This window comes from Nansenia antarctica (assembly GCF_963989245.1).
Source record: "Nansenia antarctica genome assembly, chromosome: 12".
In the NCBI taxonomy this organism is placed as follows: Eukaryota; Metazoa; Chordata; class Actinopteri; order Argentiniformes; family Microstomatidae; genus Nansenia; species Nansenia antarctica.
The window spans coordinates 6,632,639-6,647,394 of record NC_137682.1 but is presented as its reverse complement, the minus strand read 5'-3'; the positions used below and the strand labels follow the sequence as shown (position 1 = coordinate 6,647,394).

Sequence of the window (14,756 nt, the reverse complement as noted above, 5' to 3'; positions counted from 1 at the left end):
AAATGCTTACAGTATGACTTCAATTGTATGTTAAAAATTCTAGGCCATTATCTTGGAAATTATTAATCATTTCCTGTACTTGCTGTAAGATAATGACATAACTCCACCCAATATAATATGATAATTATGATTGTTGGTTCGATTATCATACTTTGTCATTGCCTTAATTACCACCCCTATTATTCATGTTAGATAGTCATTCAGATTAAAGGGGTCTATCCAGTTATCATAGAATGGTTATTACTGGTAGACCACCCCTTAAAGATGTTTGAACTGACTGGTGCCTATACAGTTTTTTTTGATAGACAAAAGAAAGTCCATCCCCTCAGTACATTTTCTACAATAAGATACATGCATGTTGAAATAACTTATTAGGACATCTTTCAACATTTTTTATTGGAGTAGAAACCATCTGTCACCACTGACACAAGTCATTGTTGATCTCACTGTTATAGGGGAAAGGGGAAAGGGCTGTTGCCATGGTGCTGAAGGAGCTTCCGGGTAAAAAGGCATCCTCTGAAGGACACACCCTCTTCACCGTGACAACCAAGGTGGGCATGACGACCACCGACAGGAAGCAGCAAGCAAGCACTTCCTGGTTTGGTATAATACAACACTGTGGTTTTCCTTTTTGATTCCTTTGCTTATGGCAACTCGCTTAAGCAAATCACATGGCTTGGAATTCTGCACACATTGTAATATGCAGCCAGATAGTCAGTGAACCAATTTAGGATTAATGCATTGCCAAGCAGGCACACATCAGTCATACATCCACTTGAGATTGGAACCATTTCTGTTCGAATAGCTGCTGGCTGCAAGCAAGAGCTTAAGAGTATTGCCTAGTCCAACATACAATACAATCACTTAAAAATAGACATAGCACTGTACTCTATGGGCAGACTAATGCAAGCACCATTTTATGTGTCTGATGGCAATAGAATCTATAAACTCATTAACCGGCTTTCCACAGTTTACTCTGTGCCAAACAGGCCAAACAGGGCTAGGCATAGGGCATAGTTCGCCACCTTATGAACTACAAAATGTCAACTGAAAATCATACGGAGGCGGAACTAGAAAGCCCAACTGTAGACATTCAAATGGGCTTGCTCATGACTAGACTTTGAGCACTAGCCGGCCGGTCACTAGTAAGCCTAGATATGCAATGGCAACACTGTGGAAAAGCAGCTGTTGTGGGGGCTGTGCACATTAAAATATTGTTCCCCTTTATGCATATGACCATTCAGTTTGCACCGTACACCTAACTATCTACAATTCATGACAAGACGCATTGTTTTTCTTTCACATATCCTAAAAATTCTACTACATACTTTATTGACTGAGTGCACAAGTCCTTGTGACAAGTCACTTGCTTACATGTTTACTTGGTGTGTTTTTCGTCCGACAGCATGGGCGCCATGTTGAAGGGTGTGCAAGCTGAACGGCATCCTTCTTTATTCAGCCCTACGAGGTGTAGGGTGATACCACCTGGTGTCTCTCTCTCTGACTCTCCTCTCTCTCTGTTTCTCTCACTCTGTCTCTCTCTCTCTCTCTCTCTCTCCTCTCTCTCTCTCTCTCTCTCTCTCTCTCTCTCTCTCTCTCTCTGTCGCTCTCTCTCTCTCTCTCTCTCCTCTCTCTCTCTCTCTCTGTCGCTCTCTCTCTCTCTCCTCTCTCTCTCTCTTTCTCTCCCTCTCTCTCCCTCCTCTCTCTCCTCTTACTCCCTCCTTCATTGTCTGCTGTCTTTCTACCACCACACTATTTACAGTATGTAGGGGCAAATGGATTCCTGAAATGGAAGATGGATTCCTAATAATTGTCATTTAACATGTGTATAGTTAATACAATGCTATCAAAGTATTCCTCAGAAGGTGTATATGATGATGTCATGTTAGCTTTTTGACATGTAAGAAACTATATGTGTATCTGTGAAACATCTGAAACTGAAATCAAGTTCGAGCAATTCGAGCAGCTCTGACTGAATCTCAAACCTGCGACCTCTGACCTTGCCAACACCCGTGACCGTCTTCTGAAATACCTGATGTAAAGCAGCTACACTATCAAAAAGCCAGCAATTTGACCGTGTGGGTGGGGGTATTTGAACTTAAGGAGTGAGTTTACCATCTCAACTCGGTTACACTCACCTCTCTAAACTCACGACAGATGAAGTTGTTAGGCAAATAGTAGCCTCGTAATTCAAGTTGCTCCGACCGAGTCTCCTCAAATAACCAAAACCAGCTATGCTATTGAAGAGATAGCAATTCATCAGCATGGGTGGGCGTATTTGAACTTGAGGAGGGAGTTTACCATCTCAACTCAGTTACACATCCCTTTAGTGGATATTTGGATCCGGATAATTCCTTTAAATATTCAATCACCTGTCATTTAAGAGATTCACCGTTCTGCAGCCAGATGGTCTGGTTTAGGTTCTGTTTTGCCATTTGACCTCAGTTATTTTATTTTGAGGACATAGAGGACTTAGAACATTGCTTAATTTATTTTAGGTACATGTATTATTTTATTATGCATGATTTTTGTCTTGATTGCATGGGAGATGTAATGAAATGTATCTTACAGACAAAACCCTAACCCTAACCCAAAATTCATAAGCAGCTTATCTTTACCTTTTTGCTCTGTAATAAGATTTACTGGATTACATTTGCAATCAAATGAATCATATTTTGGTTGTTATTTTTCCAACAGCATTGCAAATTCAATATAAAGTTATCTTTACTTACTTTTAGCAGCCATTCAAAACGATAAATATGCACTACTGCCATCAATCTCTTAACTAAAGTAGATGAAAGGTCAACTAATTTGGAAAGAGTGATTCAATTTCTCCCATTCGTAAAGGTTTTGTAATGTCTTTGCAATGATTCTACTAAGAGACAGTTTTAGGTCTAGGTCACGCTAGAAGACACTCTTTTTTTCTCTCCAAATGCACATGGGCATTCATCCAGAGTGCACATACTGTAGTTGCCATGGCCAAACATACACACACACACACACACACACACACACACACACACACACACACACACACACACACACACACACACACACAGTGGGGGTAATGATGGATGGTGCCATGATTGCTGTGCCCCTTTTGGAGGCCATGAAGATTCATTCACGTTTCTGTCTATGAGTGGCCCGTATAGATTTCTTATTGTTGCACAATTTCACTTTCTCAACAGGATCTATTTCACTTTTATGAAATGTGTCTTTTATGACCTTGTCTAACACCATAGAAAGTATTGTATATTGCATGAAAACCGATTTTACGTCGGTGCAGTATTATTGAAGTCAAGCCAGTCATAGGGTTAGTATATAAGTAATAAAAAATAAAAAATGATTTATTGTATGAAAGAAGTTTATGTCAATGGATTAACAAAACATACCTTTCCAGGTTTTATAGTGTTCTGCATAAGTAATGGGACAGTGAAGGTTGTGTACATCAATGATGTAGTGGAGCAGAGCCATGAGTGGTGAAAATGACAAAAAAAAACATGACTAGATTAGATGATTAGATGATTAAATGATGAGATATTTGCACAGTTAGGTGCATTCTCAGTCCACTGTAGTGGTTTGTGAATAAGACGCAATTTGTTCTCGTTATTGCAACAGTTTAACAGGCACAAAAGCCTCGCAATTCACTCCTGAGTATCTACTACAGTATCAAAATAGAATACAACACTGTATCAATCAGAATAGGATATAATATCCCTCTTCAGCAGAATTTTTTCTTTTGTCTTTCTGATCTCTAATTTTGTCCTCTGCAGTTAGTCGGGCAGCAAGAGAGCCGCCCGCTGCTGAGCCCCTCCATCGACGATTTCCTGTCGGAGAGCCGCATCGACGCTCCTGTGGCACGCCCGGTCACCTCCAACACAGCAGGTAGCCTGACTCATTACCACACTCATCTGTCTCCCTCTCTCTCTTTTTTCTTTCGTCTCATAAACCATCTCCCTTCAACTACTGTTCGTGTTCGCAGCATGTTACATGTAAAGCACATTTGTAACACAACATTACTACGTTCGCCTTCCCATGTCAAAATGTCTACTTCTTTTCTTTTTTTTTTAAAGTGGGGCAGTCCCACTCATATTTTTATTTTTAATGACAGATATAGTATAGATTATGACAGGAAGGATGGGTGAGAGAGAGAGAGAAGGAATGACATGCCCGCGGCTGGTATCGAACCGGGAGCCCTGCGGTACATGGTCAGCGCTTAATCCACTACGCCACCTAAGCGCCCCTAAAAAGTCTACTTCTGTGTTGTCTGTATCTCCACAGTGTTGTCCACAGCTCTAGACCTGGTGGACCTTAGTGAGCCCAGCGAGAGCTCCAGTGGCACCAGCAGCAGGAAGGGCAGCAGCAGCAGAGAGCGGAGGAGCCCCTCCATAGGCCTCAGGAAGGGGAGCTCCTCCAAGAGCAGCCCCCGCCGGAGGAGGCCGGAGGAGTCAGAACTGTTCCAGGTGGACGTAGAGCGCTCGTCCTCCAGCCCCCACACTCCCGAACGGATGTCCCTAGACTCAGGTACTGGAAAGTGTGAGAGGATGTGTTTCGTGTGTGTGTGTGTGTGTGTGTGTGTGTGTGTGTGTGTGTGTGTGTGTTTGGTTGTCTGTCTGTCTGTATGTGTGTGTGTTTGTGAGTTTTAGTGTATTGTGAACGGATGTCCCTAGACTCAGGTACTGGAAAGTGTGAGAGGAGGATGTGTTTCATGTGTGTGTGTGTGTGTGTGTGTGTGTGTGTGTGTGTGTGTGTGCGTGTGTGTGTGTTTGGTTGTCTGTATTTGTGTGTGTTTGTGAGTTTTAGTGTATTGTGAACATTGTTACCAGACCTGATTAAGAAAACAAACAAGTATTTGACGTGCGCCTGAGAAAAGCTTTGAGTTTGCACTTTACAAAGTATTCCATTAGCTCCATTGTACCAGGCAACATAATAAAATAGAGCGCAAGTGTTTGGCATATGTGACAGGGTCTGGTGAAAAAGTACCAAAGTAGGGCAAGGTCATTTTTCTGTTTTTTACAGATTATGAAAGTGCAGATTGTAGCTTTTCAAATGATGTGTCATACATTGAATTCTGAAAATAGTTGAAGAAAATATGCTTATTTGAATGCTGACTTGAGAATTGTCGGCATGCAGACCTTTTCACCAGACCGTGTCCCATATATATTTGACCCAGGTCTGATAAGCAAAAAGTATCTACACCTACTGAATCTATCATCATGCCAAGATGCATACAGTATGTTCAGAACAATATTGTGCTGTTTGTGAAGTAGAGCGTTTGTGAAGTATATTTCTCTACTACCTGTACCTCATTATTTTATATAAAGTAGCTATTCTGCTATAGGCCAAATTGGGTTTTTCGCTGTAATGGTTTTCATTGATTTGAACATTTTAGCCTGACTTCGGTATCTGTTCTCAATATGACTCTATTGATGTCTGCACCACCAGGCTTAACCACACAATTTCACTAGCAAAAGCAAGCCTCCTTTTCCCCTATCATCATCATTAGTTTTTTAATTTTCCTAAAGTGATTTATACAGCAACACATATTAAGCTGGTACAGGCTTGTGTTAATCTCTGCTCTCATCATAATGAGGTAATTCTCGTACCTCGTCCTGTCCACCTTTGTGTCATTTTGTTGTCAGTGACTGACCTGAAGTCATCTTGTATTTGCACTGCTGCTCTATATTGATTGGTGGATGGAATGTCAGCCTTTGGCTTACACTATAAACATTATAGTTTAAATAAGTTTCAACACTTCAATAAAGTGAGAAACACATTCTGTCCCTGTCCATGTTGTTGTATAGCATGATGCTAACTGCTCCTATTCGGTCCCTGTCCATGTTGTTGTATAGCGTGATGCTAACTGCTCCTATTCTGTCCCTCCTTTGTGCTCAGTCAGTCTCTCCTCTCCTCTGGAGAAGTGGGAGGAGGTGAACCTTCACGCTGACGGTGCCCAGAACGGTGGGAGGAAGAGACGCTATGAGAAGAAGTGTACTTCGAACCACTCCTCCAGTGAATTACTATGGTAAAGATGGCAGTTATATTCTTACATTTCGCAACACTCCAAGTGCCCAAGTATGACTTACTGTATACTCTAAGGTCTTGATATTGATATTGTGAAGCCCAAGATGATAAGTCAACACATTTCTGTGGAGGACTGCACCAAAAACATACACGTATCTCTCTTTCTGTTTACTTAGGTCTGCAGAGTTCAAGACCGATCCGTCCATTAAGAACTCTTTTGAGGTCAACAGCATTGATGGGAGTGACCTCATATCATCACCACAGGTCTATACTTTGGTTACACTTAATAATAATAACGTTCATTTATAGGGCATTTATAAACCATTTATAGATAAATGAACTCACTGTCAACACATTATTATTCCAACATTTGCAAACATAAAATGCTTAGTGAATTATTATACACAGTGTGTGTGTGTGTGTGTGTGTGTGTGTGTGTGTGTGTGTGTGTGTTGGCATGTGTCCTACAGGAATGCTGTGTGGGCAAAGAGCAGAAGCTGGGCTGTTCCCTCCTGGCCAGACATCATTCCCTGGAGGAGGAGTTTGTGAAGGCGAAGGCCGCTGTAGAGGTGAGGCTAACACTGACACTGACACTGACATTGACACACACTCACACACACACACACACACACACACACACGCCTGGTGTTAGGAACAGGTCAGCTAGACAGCGCACTGACACTTGTTTTACATTTTTGGCATTTAGCAGTCACCTTTATCTAAAGCGACTTACAACAAATACATTTGACTAAGTAAGTGAATCATCTATCCACCAATCATAGCAGAAAAAGTAATCTATGCTCGGGCCAGGGGCCATTGGCAGTCGTAGTGCTAGAAGAAGGACGTTTTTTAAAATGATTTTCTTTATGTTTTTTGTCACATGTCACTTCATGTCACACCTGGGGTGGGCAGTCTTGGCCAGCACTGATGTCTCACTTGAGTTGTTTAGTCAGCCACGTTGTTACAGTAATATAGTAATAGTTTAATGAAAATGGTAATACTGGTACATACAAGGCTTGGCATAAATTGATGTTGATTTGATTGATAAATTGATTGAAAGACAGCAATAGACAGAACAAATGAGGGCTTGAGTACAAGAGGGAAACACATGAAGAGAGCCAATGAATGAAGAAGTAGATTGGAGTGGACACACACACACACACACACACACACACACAGATAGCAAAGGCAATACAGTGGAGCTCTTAAGTCTTATGGGGAGATGGTTAAAGTGATACAGGGGATGAGATGCCAAGTTGCGAGGGCAGAGTATGGAGCTGTACTGAGTTGGTGGCTAGTGGTCTATGAGCGATAAGGGAGGTTGTTCTGAGAAAGACAGAGATGAGTGAAAGATTGATCCTCCTCATAAGACCAGGATGAGATCGAGAGATATTGGTAGTTTGTTTTTTTATCATACTGTATGCCCTCCAGTCCGTCTCTGGCTGTGTGGGAGAGTGGAACTTTATCCAAAGCAAATAATGGCAAAAAAAGCTGATGAGCAGAGTTCCGGTCAGATAGTACAAAAGAGTCAGACACACATGGGTATACAGTATCATCAGAGGCTATGTATAGGTCCTGAAACAGCCAATGACTGGGAGAGCATGGAGGGTTTGGAAATTAGAACAAGAAACTGTGCACCACATCAGATAATTCTATTCCTCCGATGAACCCTCCTTCCTCCCTTTCCCTTTCCTTCCCTCCAACCCCACCACCTTTTGTCTCCTCTTTCAGTTTAGTCGGGGCATAATGTGCATAGTATCAGTTCCTTCATGGCCTACGAATAGTCAATGGTAATGTGCTGACCATTTTGGTTTGATGTCAATCCAATATGAAATTGGAAGTATGTTTTTATCTGTCAAATCCTCTAACCTGACTGATGTGAACAAGCCAGACCTCGCATCCATTTTACCTACTTTGGCTACTAAATGAGCAAATCGCTGATAAAACGTCAAACTTCAAACTGACAAGCCCCATATTTAAAGTAACAGTCGAGAGTAATGTGCCACAGTAAACAAAATTAGGGATTTGTTTATTTTTCCAATTCCTGAATTCAGTGTAGTGTCTAGGAAGGGGCATGTAAACAAATATGAAGCAGCTTTATAACTTTGGGGGGGATATTGTTTGTAACTTGCATGTTTGGCAATACAATTATGAGCTGTAATTGAAAACTATTGTTTTTTTTAAATATAGTTTTAGTTAGTAATAGGGTTCGGGTTAGTAACTTCTTCTTCTTCATCATCTTCTTCTTCTTCTTATTATTATTATTATTATTATTATCATATTGCTTACTTTCATTCAACCCCAAATAGATCTGCAAGTGGGTTTCAACAAAGGCTTTGGCAAAGTGGCAACACATGGGAAAGTGGTTTGGAAATGGTCCTTTGTGAGAGTCAGTTAAATCAATATTTCTCTCTCCATTTCAGTCTGACACAGAATTCTGGGATAAGATGCAGGCGGAATGGGAGGAGCTTGCTCGAAGGAACTGGCTTGAGGAGACAGAAAACAATAGTCCAATACCCAGAGTTTCTCCAATGGAGAAGGTAACTTTTCCCAACTCTCACCCCCTAACCAACACTAATCCTCAAATATCGCCCATCAATATCTTTGACCTCGGCATTCTACATGTGTTTTACAAATGTCCTAAGCACTGGTACAATAATACAATACAGATACAATGGTAACACTTTACTTAGAGTGGTGATAATGTAACATTCATAAAGCACGCATTAAACCTTTAGATGCATTACAGAAAGTCAGTATAGACTACATCAGTGTATAGTCATTTATATATATGGTTTGTATCTATGTGTTATGCAACATTGACATTAAATATTATGACGGCCACTCCATAACAACTTTTTTTTAGCATGCTATACTTAGTCTCCACCTAAAAAACACTATTATATCTGTTATAACATATTTCAAGCAAACCATCATGATGGTTGTTATGAAGCGTTATAAATGCACAGCAACATATTGTCCAGTGGTATTTATGAAACAGATATGTAGATTTTGACTTAGCACGATATCACATTTAATAAAAGTCCTAAAAAATAATTTCAGAATAAGTCCTAAAAAAATAATTTCAGAATAAAAGTCCTAAAAAAATTATTTCTGAATAAAAGTCCCAAAGAAATAATTTCAGAATAAAAGTCCGGAAAAAAATATTTCAGAATAAAAGTCCTAAAAAAATAATTTCAGAATAAAAGTCCGAAAAAATAATTTCAGAATAAAAGTCCTAAAAAATAATTTCAGAATAAAAGTCCCCCAAAAATATTTTCCGGACTTTTATTCTGAAATTATTTTTTTAGGACTTTTATTCTGAAATTATTTTTTAGGACTTTTATTCTGAAATCTTTTTTTAGGACTTTTATTCTGAAATATTTTTTTCCGGACTTTTATTCTGACTTTTTTAATTTCAGACTTTTATTCTGAAATGTTTACAAACATAGAAAAATAATTTCAGAATAAAAGTCCAAAAAAATAATTTCAGAATAAAAGTCCTAAAAAAATAATTGCAGAATAAAAGTCCTAAAAATATATTTTCCGGACTTTTATTCTGAAATTATTTGTTTAGGACTTTTATTCTGACTTTTTTTATTTCAGACTTTTATTCTGAAATGTTTACAAACATTTATTGTTAGGGCCAGGAGCTGTTCCTTACCACGTGACTTGACCAGCAAAAACTCTGGGTCATAGTCATACTACACATTCTGTGATGCCAATATTGTAATATCAATGTTGTGATGTACCGTATATTGGTAGGACAGTGCTACATAGTATGTGTGTTACTTCCAGGGTTACTACTTTCACACAAACAACCTGTACAAAGAGTGTCCCAATGCCTTTGAGGAGGGCCAGCAGAAGGCCAGAGAGGGGGACCTGAATAACGCTGTCCTGCTACTGGAGGCGGCCATCTTACAAGACCCTCAGGATTCAGAGGTGAATATACAGTAACAGTACACTGTACATACTTTGTGTTTTGTCCCCCGCCCCCACCTGTGGTGTATGTCCCCACCTGTCCTACCCGCTGTACATACCTTATGTTTTGTTGTATTGTTCTTCCCATGTTGGATGTATGTTTATCTTGTAGATAGTACTAGTTATTTGTCTGTATTATCTTGTAGATAGTACTAGTTTTTTGTCTGTCTTACATGTAACGATGAATTAAGTATCAAGGACCCCAATTGAAATAAGCCAGTGGCTTTCTTGGGTTTTTATCCTGTTAGTTGACCTTGTATGTAATATGTACTTTCATGTACCTACTTCTGCAAATCTTCTAATAAAGTTTTCAATCAATCAATCAATCAAAACAGACGTTGATTGGTTTAGCTATGTACCATAAAAGAAGCATTAGACTGACCTATGATGGAAGCTCTGATAATATTATTATAAGTCCACATGCAAAAGTGTGACACGTGACAAGGTTTGTAAACACTGAAAGGCGTCTATAACACATTGTAAGCCTACCCATTAGAATTGCTCAATGATCACCCCTGAGGGTTGTATTGCAGAGGTGAAATACCTCAAATAAAAGTTGTCTTGCTACTGCTGTGGCGGTACCACTGAGCTACCGTCGCTCAACCGTGAACCTTTTAAACTATGACCTACTGTCCACGTAGATAATGCAAATATGGACATTAACAGACACTTTTATCCAAAGCTACATACAGTTAATATTCAACAATATTCAAAGCACGTGACCAATGTGGGAGCCAAATGCACAACTTGATCTCTTTAACTTTGGTTAAATGTCTTTTTGGGATTGGTTTCCTTTGCTTGAGTGCTTGAGTATTAGACCATGATTCAGTTTGATGGATTTAATGTTCTTGACCTCTTCAGGCCTGGCAGGTTCTGGGCACCACACAGGCCGAGAATGAGAATGAGCAGGCGGCTATTGTGTCACTTCAGAGGTAAGAAAGGGGGTTTCAACTCATAAATTCAATACATATGGACATTTAATTTACTACCGCTGTTTCTCCAAAGTCTATATATATATATATATATATATATATATATATATATATATATATATATATATAAATAAAAAAGAAGGTTTAGGTTTAGAAGAAGGTGATAGAAGGAAAAATCTTCCTCTATCACAGAGACTGCCAATGGCCCCGGGCCTGAGCTGGATTATTCTTCCTGCTACGACTGGTGGATATTGATGATTCACTTGCTTAGTATTCAAATGTATTGATTGTAAGTCGCTTTGGAATAAGGCGTCTGCTAAATGCCCAAAATGTAAATGTAAAAATGTCATAATATATATATATTTTTTAATATTACTTTTTTAGGTATCTAACTGTCATCCACTGTTTTATTTACTCTTAAAACATTATCAGCAGCCACCCAATGTCAATCCCATTCAAGCAGTATGAATGAGTCTAAATAGTGCTGCTCATGTGACTAACCCTATCATATTTCAGAGTCATATTATGCACATTCATACATAATATTGATTATTACACAATTATTCTAACTGGGATGGGTGTGATCCCTCTCCTGCAGGTGTCTAGACCTCCACCCTAACAACCTGCCTGCCCTAATGGCTCTGGCCGTGAGTCTGACCAACACAGGCATGCAGCAGAACGCCTGCAAGGCTCTGCGCCGTTGGATCTGCCACAACCCCCGGTACAAAAACCTGCTGCCGGGGAGCCGGAGCCCACTGCAGGGGTCTCCCGCCTCAGTCTGCAGGGGTCCTCATACCCTTCTTGTGAGCAGGTAGGCTGTTATTTTGTTTTGATCAAAGTTAGGATAGATCCAGGGAGGGAGAACTTCACTGACACCTCAAGGGCCCAATCCCAATTCTGCCCGTGGCCCTCCGTTTAGCGTGTTCACGTGTAGGGGAGGGGTGTCCCAATTCTTGTTTTGCATGTAGGGGTAGGCTCAAGTGGTAGGGCTACATAGCTCTCCGAACTGAGTTTTTTCAGATACACACCGAACGGAGTTACAAACGGACGGTTATGCGAAATCCCATCCCAGAATGCCTTGCGTATCATCTGCAAGATACTGGAATCAAGTCAAGTCAAGTCAGCTTTATTTATATAGCAGATTTACAACGACACACAGACGACCAAAGTGCTTAACAGATAAAACACTATTAAAAAGAAAACAACAAATAAAAATACACTAAAACAAAAACAAGGTGCATTACAGAATACAACAGGTGCAGAAATAAAAGTGCAGAAAAGTGCAGTTGTCGGGAGGCAGACTCAACTCAGGTCGGAGGCCAGGGAGAAGATGTGCGTTTTAGTGTCGGCTATTGAGTTGCTGCAATGTTCCCTTCCCTAGCAATTTACATCTTCCAGCTGTTCAAATGTCAAATATCAAATGAACATGTTATGCAGCACACCCTTTCTTTTTTTTCTTTTTTAAAAAAAAACATTGAGCTTAATTTTTTGTTGACTTTGCAGTAAAACCTGCGGGGGTATGCCCTTCAATATCTGCCATGAGGTGCACTGGCTGAACTGTGAGCTGTCATTTTGGTGATGAGTGTGTGTGTGTGTGTGTGTGTGTCTGTGTGTGTGTGTGTGTGTGTGTGTGTGTGTGTGTGTGTGTGTGTGTGTGTGTGTGTGTGTAGCTGCCAGCTGGTGGAGGTGAAGGGATTGTTCCAGGAGGCGGCCCTGCGGAACACAGATGGGGTGGACCCTGACCTCCAGACAGGCCTGGGGGTCCTGTTCAACCTCAGCTCAGAGTTTAATAAGGCTGTGGAGGCCTTCAACTCAGCCCTGTCTGTCAGACCAGAGGTACACAACTCCCAAATGGATACCCGACTAGACAGACTTACACAAGAAAGACCTCAATGCAAACGTTGTCGTAAGTTGTCCATCACTGCCTTTCATCTGTATTATGTTGTGTGTATCCCTTAGGACTACCTGCTGTGGAATCGTCTGGGGGCCACGCTGGCTAACGGGGGCCGCAGTGAGGAGGCGGTGGAGGCCTACACTCGAGCCCTGGAGCTCCAGCCTGGCTTCATCAGGTCACGCTACAACCTGGGGATCAGCTGCATCAACCTGGGAGCACATAGGTATAGGGAAATATACATTCATATGTATATGTTACGGTACATGTGGGAAGACGGTACATGTGGGAAAACTAGGGTTAGGGTTAGGTGCTACGTCGACTTGGTACATGCTGGCATGTCTAACCCTAACCCTAATCCTAACCCTAACCCTAACCCTACCCCTAAACTTAACCCTAACCCTAACCGTAGCACCCTAGCACCTAACCCTAGTTTTCCCACATGTACCGTCTTCCCACATGTACCGTAACATATACATATGTATACATATGAATACATATACATTCATATACAGAATCAGGGATCAGGATTCAGGGGGAGAGAGGAGTGAGAGGTGTGGGTGAGAATCTTTCTCTCTTGTGTGGTTAGGAGTTAATGTATCTTTTGATGTTGCTATAGCAGCAGGTTTAGAATTGTTTTACGGCATGCAATTTGACGCATGCTATCAACACTACCAAATGATATGGAGAGTTCGGCTGCTGATCCTGAGCAAAAAACAAAAACAGAACGTATAAAGAAAAGACCACAGTAGCAAAGCTAGCTAATGTTTGCTAGCTAGCGCGGTTAATCAAACACAAAGATGGGTGGCATTGGGGAGGTTGAACACCAGGTGGGTGGCAGCATTCTGGATGAGCTGCAGAGAGAAAGGAGGAGAGGAATAGTTGAGTGTCATCTGCATAGCAGTGGTAGGAAAAACCATTTGTTTACCGAGCACATTACTGAGCCAAGATTTGGTATAGAGGGAAAACAGTAAGGACCCTAGGACAGAGCCATGGGGGACACCAGTGGTGAAGGCTCATGGAGTGGTGTATTTCCCCACTATATCTTTCTGGTTGCTGTAAATGTTAACAATCTTTCCCCTTCTCCCCTACAGAGAGGCAGCCAGTAACTTCCTAACAGCACTAAACCAGCAGAGACAGAGTCACCGACAACAGAGTCATCAGGTCATGTCAGCCAACATCTGGGCGGCCCTCCGCATCGCCCTCTCCAGGTTGGACCGGCCGGAGCTCTTCCACGCTGCCAGCATTGGAGACCTGGACCTTCTCATGAAAGCTTTTGAAATGGAGAGTATGTGAATAGGAATGTTTATGGTCCTCAAGTAGGGAAACAATGGGGTGCTGGTGCTAGATGGTTGCCAGATTGACCAAGAATGGTTAACAACAATGGATTCTGTTGATGTGAAGTGAAGGTAAAGGTCTGAAAGGAAGTGGATGGATTGTAGGAGTGGTAGAGATGGATAGCAAGAGGAGGGGCCAAGGATTTTGATCAGGTCATGATAAGAAAAGGATAGAAGACGTGAGACAATCGTTAGAAATTAAAACAACATAGGTTAGCTGGCCTTGGATGGTTGATATATATATATTATATTAACACAGTCATAGATTCAAAGCAGACTACATTTACCCACCATGCTCTTTGGTCTTGTATGGGACTTGCCATGGCAAAATGTGAAGTGGAAGGACATTGGTAATTTTTGCTCCTTGGATTTGCACCACTGCATTGGGGCATTTTTCCTGAAGAGCACAACATTGACTAAGGGAGACACAAAGCAAGAGAGAAATGCTGTAAACAATAGGAAATATAAGCCATGCATGCCCTGAAATAAATATTTTGAAGAACTAAATTAAATCAAGTGTACGTAAGTCATCACTTTTACAGACAGTTACCGTTGTTCAAATTGTGTCCATTGTGGAACCCTTATGAAACC

At 41.0% G+C, this 14,756-nt stretch overlaps 1 protein-coding gene across 1 annotated transcript in view; it reads left to right on the top strand.

Annotated features, from left to right (window-relative positions):
* pex5lb (peroxisomal biogenesis factor 5-like b) overlaps positions 1–14,124 on the top strand; it is a gene marked incomplete at both ends in the record, with an annotated part of 31,926 nt that extends 17,802 nt beyond the window's left edge. Inside the window, 13 exons of the mRNA XM_080543227.1 lie at positions 456–551; positions 3,774–3,885; positions 4,282–4,524; positions 5,896–6,025; positions 6,201–6,288; positions 6,495–6,593; positions 8,448–8,564; positions 9,823–9,966; positions 10,867–10,937; positions 11,536–11,748; positions 12,608–12,773; positions 12,897–13,054; positions 13,923–14,124. Of these exons, the coding sequence (XP_080399353.1) occupies positions 456–551; positions 3,774–3,885; positions 4,282–4,524; positions 5,896–6,025; positions 6,201–6,288; positions 6,495–6,593; positions 8,448–8,564; positions 9,823–9,966; positions 10,867–10,937; positions 11,536–11,748; positions 12,608–12,773; positions 12,897–13,054; positions 13,923–14,124 (1,839 nt within the window). The remainder of the gene's footprint in view (positions 1–455; positions 552–3,773; positions 3,886–4,281; positions 4,525–5,895; positions 6,026–6,200; positions 6,289–6,494; positions 6,594–8,447; positions 8,565–9,822; positions 9,967–10,866; positions 10,938–11,535; positions 11,749–12,607; positions 12,774–12,896; positions 13,055–13,922) is intronic.
* Positions 14,125–14,756: the final 632 nt, after the last annotated feature.